The 20,898-nt window shown below is 61.6% G+C and overlaps 1 protein-coding gene across 1 annotated transcript in view; it reads left to right on the forward strand.

The window, feature by feature from the left end:
* The window catches only part of CASZ1 (castor zinc finger 1), a 53,303-nt gene extending 33,289 nt beyond the window's left edge, over positions 1-20,014 (forward strand). Inside the window, exons 4-18 of the mRNA XM_087820783.1 lie at positions 476-544; positions 2,139-2,229; positions 3,022-3,186; positions 4,154-4,326; positions 4,568-5,397; positions 7,795-7,930; positions 8,158-8,221; positions 9,545-9,699; positions 9,839-9,961; positions 10,830-11,168; positions 12,681-12,879; positions 13,629-13,800; positions 15,654-15,805; positions 15,954-16,095; positions 18,924-20,014. Coding sequence (XP_087676909.1) covers positions 476-544; positions 2,139-2,229; positions 3,022-3,186; positions 4,154-4,326; positions 4,568-5,397; positions 7,795-7,930; positions 8,158-8,221; positions 9,545-9,699; positions 9,839-9,961; positions 10,830-11,168; positions 12,681-12,879; positions 13,629-13,800; positions 15,654-15,805; positions 15,954-16,095; positions 18,924-20,014 — 3,901 coding nt within the window. The remainder of the gene's footprint in view (positions 1-475; positions 545-2,138; positions 2,230-3,021; positions 3,187-4,153; positions 4,327-4,567; positions 5,398-7,794; positions 7,931-8,157; positions 8,222-9,544; positions 9,700-9,838; positions 9,962-10,829; positions 11,169-12,680; positions 12,880-13,628; positions 13,801-15,653; positions 15,806-15,953; positions 16,096-18,923) is intronic.
* The last annotated feature ends 884 nt before the right edge of the window (positions 20,015-20,898 follow it).

A 20,898-nucleotide genomic window follows, 5' to 3' on the forward strand; every position in this document is an offset into this window, starting at 1 on the left:
AAATCGTTGCCCCGGGCAATGGTAAAATGATTGGCCCCAAAGATGGGGCCACAAACCTGGGAGCAGATCTGGGGAGCCGCCCACCCTCTGGTGCTGTTCTTGCCCCTTCCCCTGGGGTCCTCCCAGCGATACCTGGTGCCCTTCCTCAGCCAGCAGCTTCCTGGCTCCCAGTGTGTGAGGGGGGTCAGGACCCAATTACCAAAGCTTCTGCCCAGTTGGACTAGGCCAGACCCAGGCCCAAGGTGGAGCCCTCCAGCCTCACCAACTCCAGACTCCTTGCTGGAGTGGAGCTCATTGAACCGATGCCAGACTTCTGCCATCAGACCTGCTCAGTCCCACCCCAAGTGCCTCAACACCACTGAGCGAGGGAGAGAAAGGCCAGGGCCCCAGGGCAGGGAGCTGCCCCCAGTTGCTCCTGGGGCATGAGACCACCCCCTGTCCGCTAATCGGCTGTGCCCTGTGTGTCTCTCGCCAGGAACGGATTGCCCACAGATAAACCAGCTGTCACCGAAGATGTAAACATTTACCAGAAATATATTGCCAGGTAGGCCCCTGGGGAGGAGACTGCCATGGAGAGAAGGTCGGGGGGCACCAGGAATGCCTGGGGACTGTGGGACCATCTGTCCATATGACCACTAGTGCCAAGGTACCTGCTGCCTCCCCATGCCCACACACTCCTGCCCCCAAACTCCCCGAGGGACTGCCCTCAACCTGCCCTCTTGATGTGATCCGGGCCACACACCCTTAAGCAGCTTGTACCCCAGGCAGGATGGGGTACCTGAAGGGGCCCAATGGCAGGGTCCGGCCACAGGTGAGTGCAGGGCCCCGTCTACAGCTTACATGGGGCCCTGGGTGAGTGTGGACCACTGTGGAACTGGCCGGAATGAGAAGGGGATGTGGCCTTGGTGTGCTCCTTGGGCCAGGCCTTCGCCCTCACCACCTGGCTCCAGACCTGCCCCTTTACATCCTTAAGGCAGCAGGATTGGTAGGTAAAGAACCTTCACCTCAACAGATTCCCCCAAATCAGGCCCCGGCTGCCAGTGCCTGATGGGGCAGCACATGGCAGGGGTTGTGCCCTGGCAGCTGTCTTTCTGCTGATCATCCAGGTTCTCCTGTCCCTCTCTGTGTCTCCACCTCCCCTGTCCTCCTCTGTCTTTTCAGCTTTGCTCCACTCTCTTTATTATTATTATTATCATTATTATTATTAGTGCTTCAGCAGATGGCCCTTTTGGCAGCTTCAGCTCAAATATTTATTTGCAAGTGGCTCTCCCCCTACAAGGGGGTTTCCTCTCACTCCCGCAGTCTCACGCCATCCTGGCGGGCAGGCGGGCTGAGCCTGCCACCTTCTCCGCAGTTGTCATGGCATGCTCTCCCCTGGGTGGCCGTCCCCGAGGCTGTAAGGACCACACCCTGCAGCATCGGGGCCTGGGGAAGGCATGGGGTTTTCTGGGAGGTGGGCAGTGGCCATGCAGCTGCGGCTTCTGGCTACAGAGTTGGCTGGAGAGTGAGCTCCCAGCCTCGGGAAACCAGACAGATGCTGTGCTTTAAAAATTCATAACTCTGCACTCTTTCAAGTGTCAGGAAAGCCCAGGACAAAGAAAGCTGTCTAGCATCTCTCAGCAGTAGAGCCCTGGGCTGGCTCAGCCAGGGTCCCCAGCACCTGGCCCGGTGCTGGGCGGGTGGGCAATACCTGCACAAAAGGCACTTGGGCCACCTGGGGGCCTCCTGCCTTCACCATCTCATCCCATCCCATCCCAGGTCTCTTCCCTTCTCTGCTCTGACTTTTGGCCAGCCCAGCTTCTTCCTCCCACACTGGTGCCAGGCCTCTGTGCCTTACCTGGCACTTACTCCCAGGGCGGATGGACTCCTGGGACAGATTGACTCCCAGGGCAAATGGGCTGGCTCTGCAGCTCAATGGCTTCCTGATGGGCTCCTGATGGGCTCCATCACTTTTCCTGGCCTCCTCAGGCCTCTAGCCCTTCACCCCAGCAGACCACCTCTGCCCTCTACCACCACCCCTGGGCCCTAGGCGCTTCTCTGGGGTATAGGCTCTTCTCGACTGCTCAGGCCAAGACCACTGAAAGATTCCTCCCTGGGACTGGCACCCAGAGGTCTGAGCCTGCCCCTCCCCTCTGCAGGTTCTCGGGCAGTCAGCACTGCGGCCACATCCACTGCGCCTACCAGTACCGCGAGCACTACCACTGCCTCGACCCTGAGTGCAACTACCAGGTAATGCCCCCGGGCACCTGCCGGCTCCTGCTGCGGACAGAGCAGAGGAGCCTCTCAGAAGTGGGACGGGGAGCTCACTTCTGCTTGAGCTGCCTGAACTTAACTCAGGGAGGCAGAAAGGCCAGAAATCCACCAGCCTGTCCGTGTTCCCAGAGTCCTGCCTACAAGGCATCTAGTAGGATCGAGAGCTCTCTGCATCCTGGTGATAGTAATTCAGATTCCCATTCATTGAGCCTATCTCCCACCGAGGACCATGCCAGACAGCCCAGGCACCGTATCTAATTGGTCCTCCGCTGACTGTCCTTATGAGGTTGGTATTACTGCCCCATTTTATAGATGATAACATCGAGGTTCAGACAGATTGTCAGTTACATTCAAAGCCACCCGCTGGTGAGCCCAGAGCTAGTGAAAGTGATGGGAGTGTAAGCAGCCTGCGCAGGGGCTGCTCCCTCTGTCTCTCCAGGGAGCCCAGCCTGGCATAGCCCATAGATGGCACTGAGCGAAATGAGTTGTCTCATCAGAGCCCCTGCCCTAAAGGCTTGGTCCAGTTCATCTTCTCTGCACCTGAGCATGGCTATCGGGAGCCTGGGGGGAGATCAAGGAAGAGTCTGTGGTTCTGGAACCTTTGGAATTGTTCCAAGGGCCGGTGTGCTGGCCTTGGGGCAATCTGGGCTGCCTCAACCCCAAGCAGGGTTATTCATAGGGACACCTGAGGGCCTGGGGCCAGCAGCTGGCCTGGCGCTCTTGGCCTTGGCCAAGCCAGGCTCCTGCCAACTGGTCCTCTTCCGACAGAGGTTCACGAGCAAGCAGGACGTGATCCGCCACTACAACATGCACAAGAAGCGGGACAACTCCCTGCAGCATGGCTTCATGCGCTTCAGCCCGCTGGACGACTGCAGCGTCTACTACCACGGCTGCCACCTCAACGGGAAGAGCACCCACTACCACTGCATGCAGGTGCCCCCCGCCCCCCCACCCCAGAGGCAGGACTGCCCTCTCTCCCGGGACGGGGAACAGCGGGCAAGTGGAGAGTCCTGGGGGCTCGGGCTCGGGCAGTGGCTGGTGGGCCAGGACGGGGCCTCCCCCATGGCCATACTTGGTGCGGGTGAAATTCAGCGAGCTGTTTATACAGACCGACATTTTTCAGGCTTTACCACCAAGAGCAGCATTGCAAATGGTTCCTGAGGAGGTTTTTGTTTAATTCTTTGTTTTAATGCCACGCAGAGTCTGGGCTTTTTCAAGGTGTCAGGTCCAGGAGGAGCAACTTTGGGTTGCAAATAGCAGCCCGGTGCCTCCCCCGGTATTTGTCAGGGGGTTGTTATGGCCTCCGTGAAACAACCTGGGCCAGGAGGGGAGGGGGGCTTGCTCTCTGGGCTCTGAGATGGTGCAGACACTGGCACAGCCCAGCCTTCCCGAGTGGTCAGATTCCACTGGTTTTTACTCAATATGGCAACATTGCCTGCCTCGGCCCAGCTGGGGTGGGGTGGGAAGGGCCCTATGCCAGGAACCATCCACTGAGCGAGTCCCTGGGCTAAAGGTGACCACCAGGCCCCAGGGTCCAGCCCTGCCCACCCCTGGGGACTTTAGAGGTGGAGCCACAGATTGGGACTCCAAACCCACCTCCTGCAGGAAGGGGCTCCACCTATGCCAGGGGGGTGTCCTGGATCCCTTAAGACAACCCGACCCTCAGCACTGGCAGGGCCAGGCCCTGGAGGCCTGACAGGTCATGAGAGGTTTTCTACTGAGCTTCCTAAGTTGAGCTCGGTCCCCCAGCTGGGTGTGCACAGGTGCAGAAGCCCCCCTGACTAGGGAGGCCGGCGGCCCCAGCCCCCAGGCTCCAGCCGCACCCATCAGAACAGCCTCTCTGCCCTTGCCCGGGGGTGCCTGGCCCCGGCTCCCCTGACTGCCACCCTGGCCCCCGCAGGTGGGCTGTAACAAGGTCTATACCAGCACGTCGGATGTGATGACGCACGAGAACTTCCACAAGAAGAACACCCAGCTCATCAACGACGGCTTCCAGCGCTTCCGAGCCACGGAGGACTGTGGCACAGCCGACTGCCAGTTCTATGGGCAGAAGACCACACACTTCCACTGCAGGTACCTGGAAGGCGGGCCAGGGAGGCTCACTGGTGGGGAAGGGACAGAAGGCGGGAACCGGGCCCAAGGACCGGCTCGGGCCCTGCATCTTCAAGGAAGCAGGAACAGGAGGAGAGGGCTGCTCAGAGGCCCCGCCTCCGTGTCCATGGGAGGCCCAGACCCCTTGGGCCCTGGTGAGAGCAGGGCAGGGCCGCTCCCTGGCCCCACGAAGCCCATGACAGGCTCCCAATGTCCCATCCAGGCGCCCTGGCTGCACATTCACCTTCAAGAACAAGTGTGACATCGAGAAGCACAAGAGCTACCACATCAAAGACGACGCCTACGCCAAGGACGGCTTCAAGAAGTTCTACAAGTACGAGGAGTGCAAGTACGAGGGCTGCGTGTACAGCAAGGCCACCAACCACTTCCACTGCATCCGCGCCGGCTGCGGCTTCACCTTCACCTCCACCAGCCAGATGACCTCGCACAAGCGCAAGCACGAGCGCCGGCACATCCGCTCCTCGGGCGTGCTGGGGCTGCCGCCCTCGCTGCTGGGCGCCAAGGACACCGAGCAGGAGGAGTCCAGCAACGACGACCTGGTGGACTTCTCTGCCCTGAGCAGCAAGAACTCCAGCCTGAGCGCCTCCCCCACCAGCCAGCAGTCCTCTGCCTCCCTGGCCGCCGCCGCTGAGGCCGTGCCCGGTGCCACCAAGCCCCCCAACAGCAAGATCTCCGGGCTCCTGTCCCAGGGCCTGCCCGGCTCCATCCCCCTGGCGCTGGCCATCTCCAACGCAGGCCTCCCCGCTGCACCCTACTTCCCTATCCTCCCGGGCAGGGGGAGCGCCTCCCTGCCTGTGGGCACCCCCAGCCTCATGGGTGCCATGTCGTCCGGGGCAGCAGCCTCGGCAACGCCTGACGCATCCGCTCTGGCCGCCTCGGGAGCTGGTGACTCGGTCCCCACAGCTGCCACCTCTGTCTCGGTGCCCCCTGCCTCCATCATGGAGAGGATCTCTGCCAGCAAGGGCCTCATCTCGCCCATGATGGCCAGGCTGGCCGCGGCCGCCCTCAAGCCCTCTGCCACCTTTGATCCAGGTGAGCAGGCTGGGCCCTGCCCAGGAAGCAGGCACCTTGCACACCCCAGGAGCTCCCTGGCCTTGGGTTGCAGAGCAGAGTGGGGGGGTGTGTGTCAGAGGCATCTTCCCACTGCCCACGCCCAAGTCCCTTGCCCCTCGAACCCTTCCCTTTGCCTTGTCTCAGCCTCCATCCTGTTTCTTTCCTATTTGGGGCTCCTCATTCTGACCTGCCCGCCCCAGGCAGCTCTTGCTTCTGTCTCCTCTTCGGTGAAGTGGGGCAATAATCCTGGCCTCCTGGGGTACCTGTGCATCCCGGGCAATTGCTAGCTGCCCCCGCCCTGGCCTTCCCGCCCTGCCAAGTCACAAGCCTGGCCCCTGATGGGAGCAGCCCCCCATTCCCAGTTTTCCCTAGAGCTTCCTCCAGGTGACATGGATGGGACATGAGTCCAGCCTGGTGGCAGGTGGCTACATACACTTCAGAAATACTCAGGGAGATTCATGCCTGGACAGCCCTCGAGGCTGAGGATGCCCTTCCCTAGCTCGGCCTCAGTCCATCCCGTCCAGTAGAACTTGCTGCAACAAGGAGATGTTCTAGTCTGCACCGTCCACATGGCAGCCACAGGGCCCATGTGGCTGCTGGGGCTTCGGTTTGGCCAGTGTAACTAGGGAACCAGAAACACTGGAATTTCTTTCGTTTTAGCCACACCATTGGCTCCCATGTGGGAGCCGTGGAGCCAGTCACATCTCTGTCCCTGCCCTGGCTCACCAGGTGGGGTGATCTTCCTTTCTCTCAAGTCTTAAAATTGTTTCTGCTTTTTTACCTCTGGAATCTTTTGGCTTTTCTGTTTATCTCACTCCTCTCCTGTTTCCACCTCCGGGTGATTAGCATTAGTTGAATCCATGGGAAGAGTCGGCTCAGGTCTGGGATGTGGCTTACGTCATTCATTCATTCATTCATTCATTCATTCATTCATTCATTCATTCTTTATTCATTTGACAACCACTGGTGCTTGCTTAGGGCCAGGCACCAAGCAGGTGCTGGGGACATGGCAGGGAAGAAGAGAGACAAAAGTCCTGCCTTGTGGAGCTCACGGAACAGTGTGGGGCTAGTCTTTTCCCGGGCACATAGCTAGAAGGTGGCGAAGTCGAGACTCGGACCTCAGCAGTCTGGCTACTGAGCCCCTGCGCCCTGCTTCCCTGTGAGACTGTCTTGAGACCAGCCATGACTGAGGGTCCCTGTGGCCCAGACCTCCCAGAGGGTTGCCAGTGCTTGACAGGGCTGGTCCCCCTTTCCCTGGGGATCTTGGGGCAAGTGACTTTGGAGAGCTGCCGGAATGTGGACTCTCAGTTCTGAAAACTATCATGTCCCCAGTGGGATGCTCCCATCAGCTGGCAGCTTGGAGTGACTCACCTTACATTCCTGGGAGGGGCATCGGGCACTGCCCGGGGCCACGCCCCTCTGGCCAGGTGCCTGCAAGCTGGGGTGGGGCCCTCCAAGGCCACTCTGGGCCCAGTGGCCAGACTGTCAAGTACTTCCTTTTCAATAGAAAAATCTCCTTTCCCCCAAAGAAAGGTCAAGCAAAGAGGAGAGGGCTCGATTTCCTTTATTTTTTAATAAAATGCCACTTGCTGTCTGTGAAGCAGCGCTCTGTCAGCTGCAGCGCCTGGGGGCAGATTAATATTTCAGTCACTGGGGGATTATGGACAAAGGCTCCGTGGACACGTTCCTGTCAGCAACTTCTTGCGCCCCTACTCTGCTTGGCCTCCCGAATCCTCTGCCCCCCGCCCTAGCCTTTCCCCCACGCCCACGCCGCCAGCTCCCGCCTGGCCGCCAGGCCCAGCCTCACGTCGCTGTCCGGGACAGCTTGACGGGCGAGGTCACACAGTTTGAACCGCCCTGATTGGCTGTCAGCTTCCATCGCCCTGACCCAGCAGATGCCCCTCCTAGGCATGCTCAGTGGAAGGCAGGGCCGTCACCCCGGCAACAGTGGGAAGGGGACCTGCGGAGGGGCGCAGCTCCCAGTCTAGATCTGCCACTTTCCCTCAGCGTTAACAGAGTCTTTAATAAAAGCCTAAGCGGCAGCCGCACAAATTGACTGTGACAGTCAGTGGAGAAAATGAAGGGCCCCCACACCCGTCCCGGCCCCCTCCCCAGCCTCCCGCCCTTCTCATCCAGGAGGCCCTGAGCCCGGACAACTTGGACATAATTTTGCAATAATTATCACTTGAAGAATTGCCACACAGGGGTAGGCGTCACAGGCGATCATGTCAGTGGGGAGAATCGCTGACCAGCAGCCAGGGCTCCCCGGGGGCCCCAGCCCACCCGGCGCACTGCCCTCCCTTTGGGGGGTTCCGGTTTGTGCCCGTATGAAGCCCTCAGCCCCTCTAACACCATCTTCCCTCCCCTCCCCTGTAGGAAATGGGCAGCAGGCCACCCCTGCCAGGTTTCCCCCGGCCCCGGTGAAGCAGGAGCCTGGTGAGAACGCTGGCGCCCCAGGTTCCCACGAGGCCTCCCAGGACCGCAGTTTAGACCTGACTGTGAAGGAGCCCAGGTGAGGCGAGGCCGAGGCTCCCGCTCTGCTCCCCTGCAGGAGGCTCGGGGTACAGCACCCTCAGAGCCAGACCCCACAGGGGCAGGGGACAAGTCCTGGCCAGGGGTCATCTCCCTCCGGGCACCTGTAGCAGGCTGGCTGGAGCGCCAGGGCCGGGCGGGGGGGTGAGGCCCTGGGCTCGGTCCCGCGTACGTCTGAGCTCAAGCCCCTTGGTTTGTGTGTTCCAGTAATGAATCAAATGGCCACGCAGTCCCGGCAAATTCATCTCTTTTATCTTCGCTTATGAATCAGGTAAGAACCATCCATCACTCGCCTCCCACTCCCCCACCCAGAGAAATTAAAGCTGTGTTGGGGGGTGGGGGGATGTGTTTGTTTTTTAATGTTTTGCCTCTAATAAGATGAGTTTGTACCATTTAAATTTTGAGGCCATTTTTCATCGGATATAATTTCAGAGCCACTGCTTACAAATTAATTTAATGAACTGGCTGAAGAAATATATTCCAGCCTCTGACACCCTTTTTTTTCCCCCTTCAGATGGAGGGCTCCAAAAGCTTTCCCTGAGCCCTCCAACTTCTTTCGCTGTTAGTTATTAATTTTATTTATTTATTTTATATATATATTTTTTGTTTGTTTAAAAAGGGGTGGGGGAGGGGGACCAAAGTGGGAGCAAAGCATCAATTTCCACTTTTCGGGTTGAGTAATGGTCTCGGACGCCTTCCGCAGAGGTCGCTCCGGAATATTTATTTTAAATAATGCAGGGTCTTTGTAAATTATACATCATCTCAAATATATTTTCCCCCTTCACATGATAAATTTGACTACAGCAAGATTAATTTGGTTACTGTACACAAGTGACTGTTGAGGAGGGAGCCGGGCCTGGGCCAGACCTCACGGGGTGGAAGCCCTGGCTGGGCCCTTGGCAGGGAAGGAGCCTCCGGCTGCCCTCTGCCCTCTGCCCTCTGCCCTCTGCCCTCTGCCCTGCACCTGGTGCCTCTTCCTTCCCTCCCTCCTGTTCGCTCTGTGCTCTTCTTTCTCGTCTTAGGTCACCGCCCCCCACTGCACCCCCGCACCCCTTCCTTTCGGAGCCTCCGTCAAGCCTTTACACACACCCCCGCTCCCCCTCCTGGCCCAGCAGCATCCAGCTGTCTCCATCTGACCCCAGGAGTCCCCCTCCCTCCCTCTCTGCTCCTCCTTTGTGTGCCTTCTCTTGTTCTCAAGGAATTCGTAGGGGTTCCCCCATCCCTCCTCCTCTTGCACTTCTTTTGAAAACCTGGCAGGAAAATAACCAGGGAGCCGTGAAGTCTGGGGAAAGCTGGGCTGCAGCGTGTGCCCCGGGTCTCGAGTCTCAGCCTCAGCTTGAGTGATGGTTCCTAGCAGCACGGGGTTTGTGTGCAGGAGCCCTGGCATCTCCGCGGGCCAGGCGGCTTCCATTCAGAGGGCTCTTCCCTAGCCAGAGCCGCAAGGGGCAGGTCTCCTCCCCTCCCTGCTGCCAGCACTGCTGTCTGGTCAGGTGTGAGAGGCCCCAGTGGCCCAGAGCTACTGCTGCTCCCAGGGCAGCCGGGTCTGCGTCCTGAGGTCCCCCAGCCCCAAGCATGGCCCCTGTCCTCCTCACAGATGTCTCAGGGCAACCCCAACCTCGGCAGCCTGTTGAACATCAAGACGGAAGCAGAGGGGAGCCCCGCCGTGGAGTCCTCACCCTTCCTGGGCAAGGCCGCCAAGGCGCTGGTTCAGGAGAAGCTGTCAGAGCCCTGGAAGGTGTACCTCCGCAGGTGAGCGGCTGTCTGGGAGAGCAAGGGGGAGGGCGGGGCCGTGCCCACCTGTCCTGGTGGCTGTTGCCCAACTGCACCACACACCCTGGCCTCACCAGAGCCCCAGGGTCTCCTCTAACCAGCTGGCTTCTCTGGCCAGGTTTGGTACCAAGGACTTCTGCGACGCCCAGTGTGACTTCCTTCACAAGGCCCACTTCCACTGCGTGGTGGAGGAGTGCGGGGCACTTTTCAGCACCCTGGACGGGGCCATCAAGCATGCCAAGTGAGTTGGGGTCCTCAGAAGGGGCCCACTTAAACCCAGCCCCATTTATCCATGCTCAGCTCGGGGCTGGGTGGGGCTGGAGGCTGCACAAGCCTCTCCCTGCCTTCCGAGCAGGACCCATGTTCATTTCCCATCAGACCCCAGAAGCCGAGCTGGCTTCTTAGAGGGTGCTGCCCAGAAGCAGGCAGGTGTCCCCATCCTTCCACCTGCTCAGCCCCCAGCCAGGCCCTCTGAGCTCACCCAGGTCCAGTGCAGCCCTCAGCCCTACCCCAGTGGCTCCCTGCAGAGCCAGCTGCAGAGACCCAGCTCTGACCCAGGCAGGGACCCTCGGGGAAGGCCTTTCCAAGCCCAAACATTGCATGTGTAGATTCTCTTTGACCTAAATATAATGAAATTAATTTGTGAAACCCATTGAACTGAAAAGCGGCAAGCCCGGCGCCTGTTGTAATTGAACCCAAGACTTATAAACATTTAGAAGAGCTCGTCACTGCTCCCTGAGCCCTGATCAGGCTCACAGCAAGGCAGCGCCAGCCGCTAGTCTGCAGAAGAGCCGGCTGAAGACTGAGACCCTCCTTCAAATTTCGGTTCTGGGAAGACGGGCATCAGGAGCCAGGGCCTGCTGTCCGCCAGCCCCCTCCAAGTGGGGAGGAGCTAGGGACAGACAGACACATCGGGGAGGTCACTGCAGGAAGGCGTAGTTAGGACTGAGCCAGGAGCCAGCATTCAGGCCTGGGGGACACTGGGCCCCTAGGCTTCTGAGGCAGACAGGCAGAACCCACCACGCCCAGGCCTGCCCAACAGGGAAGGGCTGACCTGCTCGGGGCCCTCTCTGCTGCCCACCTGAGACACCCCACTCTGCCTCTTGCAGCTTCCACTTCCGGACAGAGGGAGGAGCCGCGAAGGGCAACGCAGAGGCTTCGTTCTCGGCCTCGGCTGCTGAGACCAAACCTTCCTTGGCCCCTTCGTCCCCTCCGGCGCCTCCCATCACCACGGCCACCGTGTCCTCTCTGGAGGGACCCACTCCCAGCCTGGCCGCAGTGCCCTCCACCCCCACCCTGCTCGCCTGGAAGCAGCTGGCTTCCACCATCCCCCAGATGCCTCAGATTCCAGCGTCAGTGCCTCACCTGCCCACTTCGCCCTTGGCAACGACTTCTCTAGAAAACGCCAAGCCCCAGGTCAAACCCGGATTCCTCCAGTTCCAGGAGAAGTGAGTCCCTCGATGAGCCGGGAGTCCCGTGTCCCCCGCGTCTCGGGAGTAGGTGCTAGCAAGGACCGCCAAGGAGGCGCTGCTGCCCAGCCTGCAGCTAGCCCGGGCTGTCCTTGGCCTCTCTGGGACGCCGTCACCAGGCAATGTCCTTCTAGCCAAAGATGCTGCTGCTCTGACCTCACTGCCTGTCCCAGAGCAGGTGGCCAGGGTGGGGGAGACGGTGGTGGTGGTGGCCGCTGCACCAGAGGGCCGGCGGTGGCCTGCAAGGACTGACTTGGGTGGGCCGGGAGTGGTGGGCCTCGCCTTCGAGGAAGGCTGCATCTCCCTCCAGGCCACTTGTTGGTCTCTTCTGTGGCTCCCGCCCTGGCCGAGTCTCTGCTGGGCAAGCGAAGCCACGGGTGGGGGTGAGGGGCTAGGCCCCGCTCCAGGCCCACATCTACCTGCACAGTGGCCTGAGCTCTCGGGTGGAAGGGACCTTCCTCACTGGATGGTGGTGGCACTTGCGGCGAGAACGGCGACTCTGTATCATTATGTGTGCGGCTTCCTGTTCTCAATAAAAGTAATAAATTGGATGTGAACATACACCGCCTGAGTGGCAGCTGTCCTCCCTCTCTGAGCACCGGGGCTGGGCCCGCAGCCTGGAATGGGACCTGCACTGCTCTCCCCCTTGCTTCCCTTCCCCCTCCACCTCCCCACAGGGGCAGCCCTCTGAGTCTCCCGGACTAGGTCAGAGTCCCCCCGGGGCCGGTGTTGGGGGCAGCCGTGTTGCAGCCAGGGCAGGAGGCCGAGCGCAGCACCCTCCACGCCTGTCTGCAGCCCGGGAGGCCAGGTTCTGGGGCAGGGGCTGCCACTGGCAGGGCAGGCCAGCCTCGGGGGCTGGGCCCCGCAGTCCTCCCGCCCCTGCCGGGCCCATTACTCAGCTGACTGTGAGGTTCTGTGAGGGGATGGGTGCCCACGGCCCCCAGCTGACCTGGGAGCCCAGCAGTTGTAACCTCAGCGGGACCGGACCCCAGGCACACATTCCCACTGGCCGAGGCCCGTAGGAGCAACGCTTCCCGGGAGGGCTCCCCGCCCATCTGCGCCCTGTCAGTCAGCCACATCCAGGGCCTTGCCTGAGCCATGACAGCCAGGCCTCGCTGGCACCCCGCCAGGGCTGGCAGCTCCATCCCTCATTTTCATATCCAAGAAGTTATTGCAGACAACTTTATCTAGAATCCTGAGGTGCGGCCATGGAAACTACGTGTCCCAGCATGCAACGCTCTGGGCAGCCCATAGACTGTAATCCTTTATGTACCTTCAGAGCTCCAAAAAGAAGGCAAGAATGCATGCTGGGATCTGTAGTCTCCTCGGGCTGACTCATCCTGTTGAGCAGCAGGGCAGCCCAGGGGCCATTCCTCTTGATTACACCACCAGTGACTGGGGAGCAGAACCCCAACGAGAGCAAATGTCAGGACATCGGCGGGGAGGGCACCAGGAATGCCAATGACCTTCTGGGCTGTGGTTTCATTCCAGCGATCCTTGTCTCGCGACGGACTGCAAGTATGCCAACAAGTTCCACTTCCACTGTCTCTTTGGGAACTGCAAGTACGTCTGCAAAACCTCCGGCAAGGCCGAGTCCCACTGCCTGGACCACATCAACCCCAACAACAACTTGGTGAACGTGCGAGACCAGTTTGCTTACTACTCCCTGCAGTGTCTCTGTCCCAACCAGGTCAGCACTGGAGAAGGGAGGGGCAGGGGGCAGGGATGGGCAGGGGGCAGGGAGGGAGGTGCAGGCCTCAGGACCAGCTGCTCCTGGCAGAGACTGTTTCTCAGGCCCTCTTTGAATTGGCCTCCTCCAGACTCAGGAAGGACGCTGTCTGCCCCTGGGCCCTGGAGGCCCCGGACAGGGGTTCAGATTGGTGCTCAGTTGGTGAAGTCTGTCGTTTGGTCCTAACCCTCAGTGGTGACTATATGCTGGGCAGCCAGTGTGCCCTTGGCATCATTCTGCCTCCTGGAACTAGCGAGGCTCCCTTTGCCCAAAGGCCTAGATTTTAAAATAGGCACATCGGCCACATAAAGAGACAGGAAGGGCAGATCAGATTCCCCGTAAAGGCCGCCCCTTGTCACGGTGAGCATGTGGAGGAGTCTGGACCTAAATCTGGATACAGAGAAGTGCTAAGATAGATTAGCGATGTCTGCCTAGGTTTGGGCATACAGAGAAGAGTGCTAGGATAGATTAGTGATGTCTGCTCTGGGTGTGGGTCTAGAGATGGATGGCAACAATATCAAGCAGGATGTTTCAGTCAAATGACAAAAGGGATGTACTGCTTTTTAACACATGAAAGGTCTTTACCCAATTGCGTTTTCTGATTCTGAGCACAAAGGAGCACATGTGCAAGGGGCCCACCACAGCCCGGGGACAGGTGGGACTCACGGAGTTGGCCTACCTGGTCCTGACCCCCCTGCCTCTCCCCGCAGCACTGCGAGTTCCGGATGCGTGGGCACTACCACTGTCTCCGGACCGGCTGCTACTTTGTGACCAACATCACCACCAAGCTGCCATGGCACATAAAGAAGCACGAGAAAGCTGAGCGGCGGGCAGCCAACGGGTTCAAGTACTTCACCAAGCGCGAGGAGTGCGGCCGGCTAGGTACCGGGGGCTGGGGCGGGCGGTGACTTGCAGCAGGTGGCAGGGCTGTGGCTCTGGTCCCGGAGGGCCTGGGCCGCCTCTCTGGGCACCCACCTCCTGCCTCCACGCATCAGGCTCCATGTTTTATTAAAAACATCACAGATATCAGGTCAGACATTGTCAAACTAGGAAAACAATCAAAACCCAAGAGCCCATGAGTCGGGGATGCGGGTGACTGGAGCACTGTAACCCCCGGGCAGAACGCCTGGCCTCACTAGGTGTCTAGGCACAGACTTGGTACTCTTGTCTTTCTTTTTCAAGAGGCTTTCCAGTGAGTGTCAGGAGCTCCCGAAGTTCCCGTCCTAGGACATTTGTCCATGGCTTTAACTGCAAGGGTTTTGTCTAAAATGTGCCGTGGCTTATTTGGTGGTTCATGCATTCGTTCCAGCCGATGTTCATTGAGAAACGGCTGTGTGCTGAGCTCTTGCTGCTGCAGGAGATCTGGGGGCTGGGGGGGGGAGGGGGCAGCAGCAGCTAAGATGTTTGTGTCATCTACCGTGGCCAGCACTGTGCTCAATGCTGGGGACCTTGGGGACAAGCAGGTACATGGTGGGCTAAGCCCAGAGCATCTCTGACTTGGGCTGACCCAGAGGGAAGTGGCCACGGGGCTGGGAAGAGGGGGCGACAAATGGCCCCGAGCTCAGCAGCAGATGCCTCGGTGTTAACTTTGCCACCGGGAGTTGGGCCCCAGCAAGGAAGCTGCCCACCAGCCCTGGAGCAGAGCCTCCCAGAGCTTACCCTGGGGGTACCTGTGGGGAGGTGGGGGCAGCAGGCAGGAGGGCAGAACCTCATGTTCACAGGCCTGTAGATGTGGGGCAAGAATCTGCCGAAGAAAGGACAAGCCTGGAGGGCAGGTGGTGGCCAAGCAGCCTGGGCAGAGACACATGTACTGTAGGGGAACCCTGCTGTGACTCAGGTGGTCATGGCTGCAGGGTCTTGGGGGAACATCGGTGGGCCCACTGCCGGCTGCAGACTGGCCCTTCCATGGGGGAGGGTGAGATACCCAAAGTCAACTGCCAGAAAAAAGAGGGAACAAACCTTTCCTTCAAGTATTAATTCGGAAAGAATTCATGGCCTGGGAGAGGGTTCGTAACCATAGCAACAGATGTCAACATTTGGTGGCCTATGCTGTTCCTGGGCTCGGTTTACAGGTGTCAGGAGGGTATTCTGTAGTTGCTGTTATTTACCCAACTTTGGGTGTTTTGGGGTGGTAGCTGGGGCCAAACAAAGCTGGGGGATGACATAAGACACCTGGCCAGCTCAGGTGCCATGGCAACGGACAGGCCTTCACCTGCCCTTTGCTGATACTGTTTCAATCCCGCCTGTTCTGTTTGTTCTCAGCCCAAAGCAAAGCAGAGGTGGGAGGGGGCAGGGCAGAGGGCCCGTGGCCTGCAGCCATCTAAACAAGGTCTGGGGCAGGCAGCACTTGGCTCCCCAGAGATGTGACAGGTGGCTTACTGGGAGGCGGCTGACCTAGTAGACAGGTCATTAGAGCCCCTTTCCCTGGATCCCATGGACCTCTCAGTGTTTGGGGCAGGGGATGGAGTCCAGCCTGTCACTGTCACATGCCTCTATGCTATGCTGGAGGGGAGGCCCAGGCTGTTGACAGCCAGGTGGCCTAGGACTTCCTAGGGGTGAGGTGGGGTACAGGCCCTCCTCATAGGACTGCCACCACAGGGAAAGTGCCCTTTCCCTAGATGCCATCCACCCTGGTGGCAACACTTCCCCGTGCCCAGAGTAGTGCCCGGCACGCAGTAGGCGCCCTGAGCTTTGGCCGGCCCGGGGGGCTCATGCCGGGTGGGCTGTGTCCACAGGCTGCAAGTACAACCAGGTGAACAGCCACTTCCACTGCATCCGGGAGGGCTGCCAGTTCTCCTTCCTGCTCAAGCACCAGATGACCTCCCACGCCCGGAAGCACATGCGGAGGATGCTGGGGAAGAACTTCGATCGAGTGCCCCCCTCCCAGGTGAGAGCCCCCCCAGGCAGGCTGCCCCTCCCCCACCCGGGGTCCCACTCCTGCTTCCAGGCCACCCGAATCGACAGCCACCGACAGCCTGCCCCGTGGGCAGCAGAGTCCACAGCCCAGCTTCCTCAGGGTGCCCGCTTCCTTCCAGGGCCCCTCGAGCCTGATGGACACTGAGACGGACGAGTACATGGACTACACCGGCTGCAGCCCGGGCGCCGTGTCCTCCGAGTCATCCACCATGGACCGAAGCTGCTCCAGCACCCCCGTGGGCAACGAGAGCACAGCAGCAGGTGAGCGGGACAGGGACAGTGGGCGTGGCAGGCAAGAAGGGGCAGAGGGGACCCAGGAGCTTCCAGCCTGGGCCAGGCCCCTCCTCTCAAGACCAGCGCTGCTGGGCCCAATTCAGGACAGGAAGTTCATGGTCAGGTGGCCACAAAGGAAGACAGGCCAGTGTGTAGCAAAGCCAGCTGTCTGGGACGTGGGTCAGTGAGGCCACCTCCCGCCATCCTGACCACCTCCTCAGCGCTCTGCCCTCGGCTTCGGCGTCCAGGAGGGGGCCGGGCTTGTCCTCTGAGCTGTGGGACAGAGCAGCACAGCCCCAGCCAGTGAGTGGGCACCTGCCTCGGCCCCGCCCAGCCCTGGCGCCTCCTCTGGCGCTTCTGCCATTGTCCCCAGCACGGCCCTGGGGCCCTGGAGCTGGGTCCCACCCAGGCCGGGCTCTGCACAGCCCTCGCCCAGCCCGTGGCCGCTCCTGCACTGCCTCCCCATCTGTCTCCTGCCCCCTCCTCCCCTCTCTTCTCTGTGGCACTTCTCTGCTCATCTGTCCACATATTTTCATATCATACTTGCTTCTGCCATTGGGTTTCTCATTTTGGTTCTTTTTGTTTGTGTCTTCTTTGTTTTGGTTTTTGTTTTGTTTGTTTTTTTCTGCTTCTCTCCACCCTCTCCAGGCTGCCCGGCTCCTCCTCCTCCTCCTCCTGCCGCCGCCAGCGACCAGGCTGCCCGGGTGGCCCCACAGCCCCCGCTGACCCCACCTTTCTCCCCGGCCCTGCTGCGGGCGCCCCTCCCCTCCCTCCCATGCCTCTTCTCTCCACCCTGTCTCTCATACTCTCTGCTCAGTGCCACTCTCGGAGCCACCCGGGGCCTGGCCCACCCCATCAGCAGCCCGCCCAGCTTCCCGCCCGTCACTGCCACTCCAACTCCAGTAAAAAGTGACGTCCCCCTAGTTCAGGATGCTGCAGGTAACTCACACACGCCTTCTCACCAGTGGCTGTCGCCCCAGCCAACCCCAAGGCCGGGACTCAGGACCTGACCTTTTTCTGTGGCCTGCCGGGCCAAGGACAGGGCCACCCCTGCCCCTCACAGCCCAGCACCCTGGACACCAGAGAGCCTGGTCTCTCACCCCAGGTCTGCTCCTCAGCTTCTGCTCAGCACTGGGCAGGCCAGACCACTGATGCTAGGGTCCCCTGGGATTCACCCCATCTCCGCAAGTGGCCAGAGCCCTGAAATGGCTGTGCCCGCCCCACCCCCAGCTTCCTGCAGCCAGGCAGAGCCTGCCCCTTCTGCTCTTGGGAGTTCACCTGGGACCCGGCACAAGGCAGGCAGAAGGGATTCTTGGGAAGGTTGCTGGTGCCTGGGATGTAACCAGGTTTGGAGGGTCCCGACACCAGCCTGAACCCCCAACCCTGGAGCAGGCAGGAAGAGGGAGACTCTGTGGCCCAGGCCCGCGCAGTGCTCAATGGCAGAGATGCCTCCCATCGTACCCCACGTTTGTTGCTCCTCACAGATGGGACCTGCTCTCCCCTGTCCCGCTGTGTCACCCCCTGGCTCTGCCTCTCCCTCCATTCGTTCGTGCCTCACATTCTGCCTGAGTGCCAGGCACTGTGCCAGGCCCAGGAGTATGACCAAAAGCAGGGCAGGGGGTCCCCCCCCCCCCGTGTGGACTCAGCCCCTGGAAAGCTCTGTTGCTGGCATAACCAGATGGAGCCCGCGACCTCACACCCAAAGCAGCCACTCCTCACCCCACCTGCATCTCCAGGCCCCAGGCCCTTGCCCCCTGCCAGGGACCCCACCTCAATTCAGTCCTTGATTTCATCTGCTAAGGGTGGGTGACTGGGTCCCAGGTGGACAGTGCAGCAGGGTGGTGCCGTGGGGGCTGCCTTCCAGGCAGGTCAGAGAGGTGGAGCAAGTTAGCCCCCACTCTGGGCGGGGCTAGGCCTGAGGGCTCTCTGTTGTTTCTGGGGTGTGGGGCAGGAACTGAGGTCTGCTGCCCCTTCCCTGTGACTCTGCAGCCTGGAGCTGGTCTCCCCTCACCCTGAAGCTCTGAGGGTCGCTGTGCCTCCCAGAAAGGGGGTGACAGAAGCACAGCCACAGTTGATTGGACACCTCTGGCAATGTGGGGCATCCTGAGTTCAGGGAGGCAGGTGGGGCCAGGACAGTGGGCACAGATAGGCCCTCATCCACACCTGAGCCCCTGCTGAAGTCCAGGCCCCTCAGCAGAACTGCCCTCTCCCGGCTTACTGTGGGCAGAGAACCCCAACAAGACCTTCACCTTCTGGTACCAAGGAGAAGACGGCGCTCCTCGGGGCAAGGACTTACAGCCCCAGGGCACTTGGCATCCCTTTTTCGAGTAGGCTGGTCCCACTGGAAGACAAGTGGGCCCCCAGGAAACTGGTTAGCGGGCGGGAGGAGCCACCTGTCCCTCATTAGAGGTCGAGTGTGATGGCGTCCTGGCCCCCATCCAACTTGGGTAATTACGCTCCGCTGACCTAGATTCCCCCTTCAGCTTCAATTAGCGCCGGGACGTGTCCTCACTTCCCACCCAAACTGGCCAGGAAGCGGCCACCACATCCCCCAGAGCTGCTCGCTCTGCCACAGAGGCAGAGGCCTGTGTGGTCATCCCGCAGACATGGATGACGCAAGGGCACAAGGGGAAGCCTGGGGCTCCCGGGCTGTTCTGGGAGGGGGTGCAGTGGGAGACCTCCCCCAGCCATGGGCAGGTGAGGGGCTGCCCCTCAATGCTGCCCTCTGGCCACCCTGCCAGATTTGGGGACCCTGCGTGGGTGGGATCCTGGGAACGGTGCCCACAGGGGCACTGACTTCCCCTCCCCCTCCCCAGGGAACACCATCTCCATGCCGACGGCCTCGGGGGCCAAAAAGCGCTTCTGGATCATTGAGGACATGTCCCCGTTTGGGAAGCGGCGGAAGACGGCCTCCTCGCGCAAGATGCTGGACGAGGGCATGATGCTGGAGGGCTTCCGGCGCTTCGACCTCTACGAGGACTGCAAGGACGCGGCCTGCCAGTTCTCGCTCAAGGTCACCCACTACCACTGCACGCGCGAGAACTGCGGCTACAAGTTCTGCGGGCGCACGCACATGTACAAGCACGCGCAGCACCACGACCGCGTGGACAACCTCGTGCTGGACGACTTCAAGCGCTTCAAGGCGTCGCTCAGCTGCCACTTCGCCGACTGCCCCTTCTCGGGCACCAGCACGCACTTCCACTGCCTGCGCTGCCGCTTCCGCTGCACCGACAGCACCAAGGTCACGGCGCACCGCAAGCACCACGGCAAGCAGGACGTGATCAGCGCCGCCGGCTTCTGCCAGTTCAGCTCGAGCGCGGACTGCGCCGTGCCCGACTGCAAGTACAAGCTCAAGTGCTCGCACTTCCACTGCACCTACCCCGGCTGCCGCCACACGGTCGTGGGCATGTCCCAGATGGACTCGCACAAGCGCAAGCACGAGAAGCAGGAGCGAGGGGAGCCGGGCGCCGAGGGCCCCGCGCCCGGCCCGGCCGGCGGCCTGGACGGCTCGCTGTCGCTGGGCACCGAGCCCGGGGGCTCCCTGCTCTTCCTGCAGCGGGCGGCCACCGGCCTGGGCCTGGAGCCCGGCGACGCGGGCGACCCCCTGCCCGACCGCCCCGCGCCCCGCGACGGCCCCGCCGCGCCCGCGCCCGGCCCCGCGGCCGGGGAGTCGTCGCAGGAGGAGGAGGAGGAGGAGCTGGAGCTGAACGAGGAGGAGGCGGAGGACGACGACGACGAGGAGGACGACGACGAGGACGACGACGACGACGAGGACGACGACGAGGACCTGCGCACCGACTCGGAGGAGTCGCTGCCGGAGTCGGGGCCGGGGGCGCGCAGCCCGGAGCGCGCGGCCCTCGGCGCGCCCGCCGCCCCCGCCCCCGCCCCCGCCGCCGCCTCGCCGTAGCCGCGGGGCCGAGCGCGGTGGGACGGCCGCCCGCCCGGGGCTCGCCCTTTCTTCTTCTTATTAATTTTTGTAAGAAACGGTATTTATACGTCAAGCTTCCCTCTGTACAGAGCTAGGTGTCTGTCGCGGTTCCGGCGTCGGGGGGCGCTGCGGGCTCGCCCCCCCCCCCCCGCCGCCCCGCCGGTGCTTCCGGACCCCGAGTCCGTCTCAGGGCAGAGGCGGGGCCCCGTCTGGTGCTCCGGGGCCGCCCCGCGCCCGTCGCCCGCGCAGCTCCGCGGCTGGAAGGACAGGCTGCCGAGGGCCCCTTTCTAGCCGCAGTTCGGGGATCTTCAGGGAAATAGAAGGTGCTCTTGTCCGGGGCGGGCGAGGGGAGCAGGGGTCCCCGGGGGCGAGGCGGGCGCAGAGCCCGGGCAGCTGCCCCAAGCGATCCTCCCCGCGGCCGGACCCCGGGCCCCGCGCCCACGCCCACGCCGGTGGGATTCCTTATTGCTCAGGACGGGACGGGTGCTGGGGGGCACTGGGACCCCCAACCTGACCCCCAGAGGCGGCCGGCACCGGTGGCATGCCAGGGACCCCGTGCCCCCCTCCCGGCCCTGGGGGCGGGCGGGCCGGAGGCGTCAGCACGTGGCGCTGCGAGGACCGCGGGGCAAACCTCGCGGCGGGAGCGCAGCCGGGAGCCCCCGGTCCCGCCGCGCCCCGCCGCGCCCCGCGCCCGCCGCGGGGCCTGGACCCGCTCCCAGGGGCCGGGAGGGCGCGGGGCGCGGGCGGACCGGCTGCAGGGAGGCCGCCTTCCCTCCCGACGGGGCGGGCCTCAGCCCCGGGGGCGGGGACGCGAAAGATGCGACTGTTTGGGGCTTTCATATTCAAAATGGAAACAAATGCGA

This window comes from Miniopterus natalensis, chromosome 9, assembly GCF_054644295.1.
Source record: "Miniopterus natalensis isolate mMinNat1 chromosome 9, mMinNat1.hap1, whole genome shotgun sequence".
Classification (NCBI taxonomy): domain Eukaryota; kingdom Metazoa; phylum Chordata; class Mammalia; order Chiroptera; family Miniopteridae; genus Miniopterus; species Miniopterus natalensis.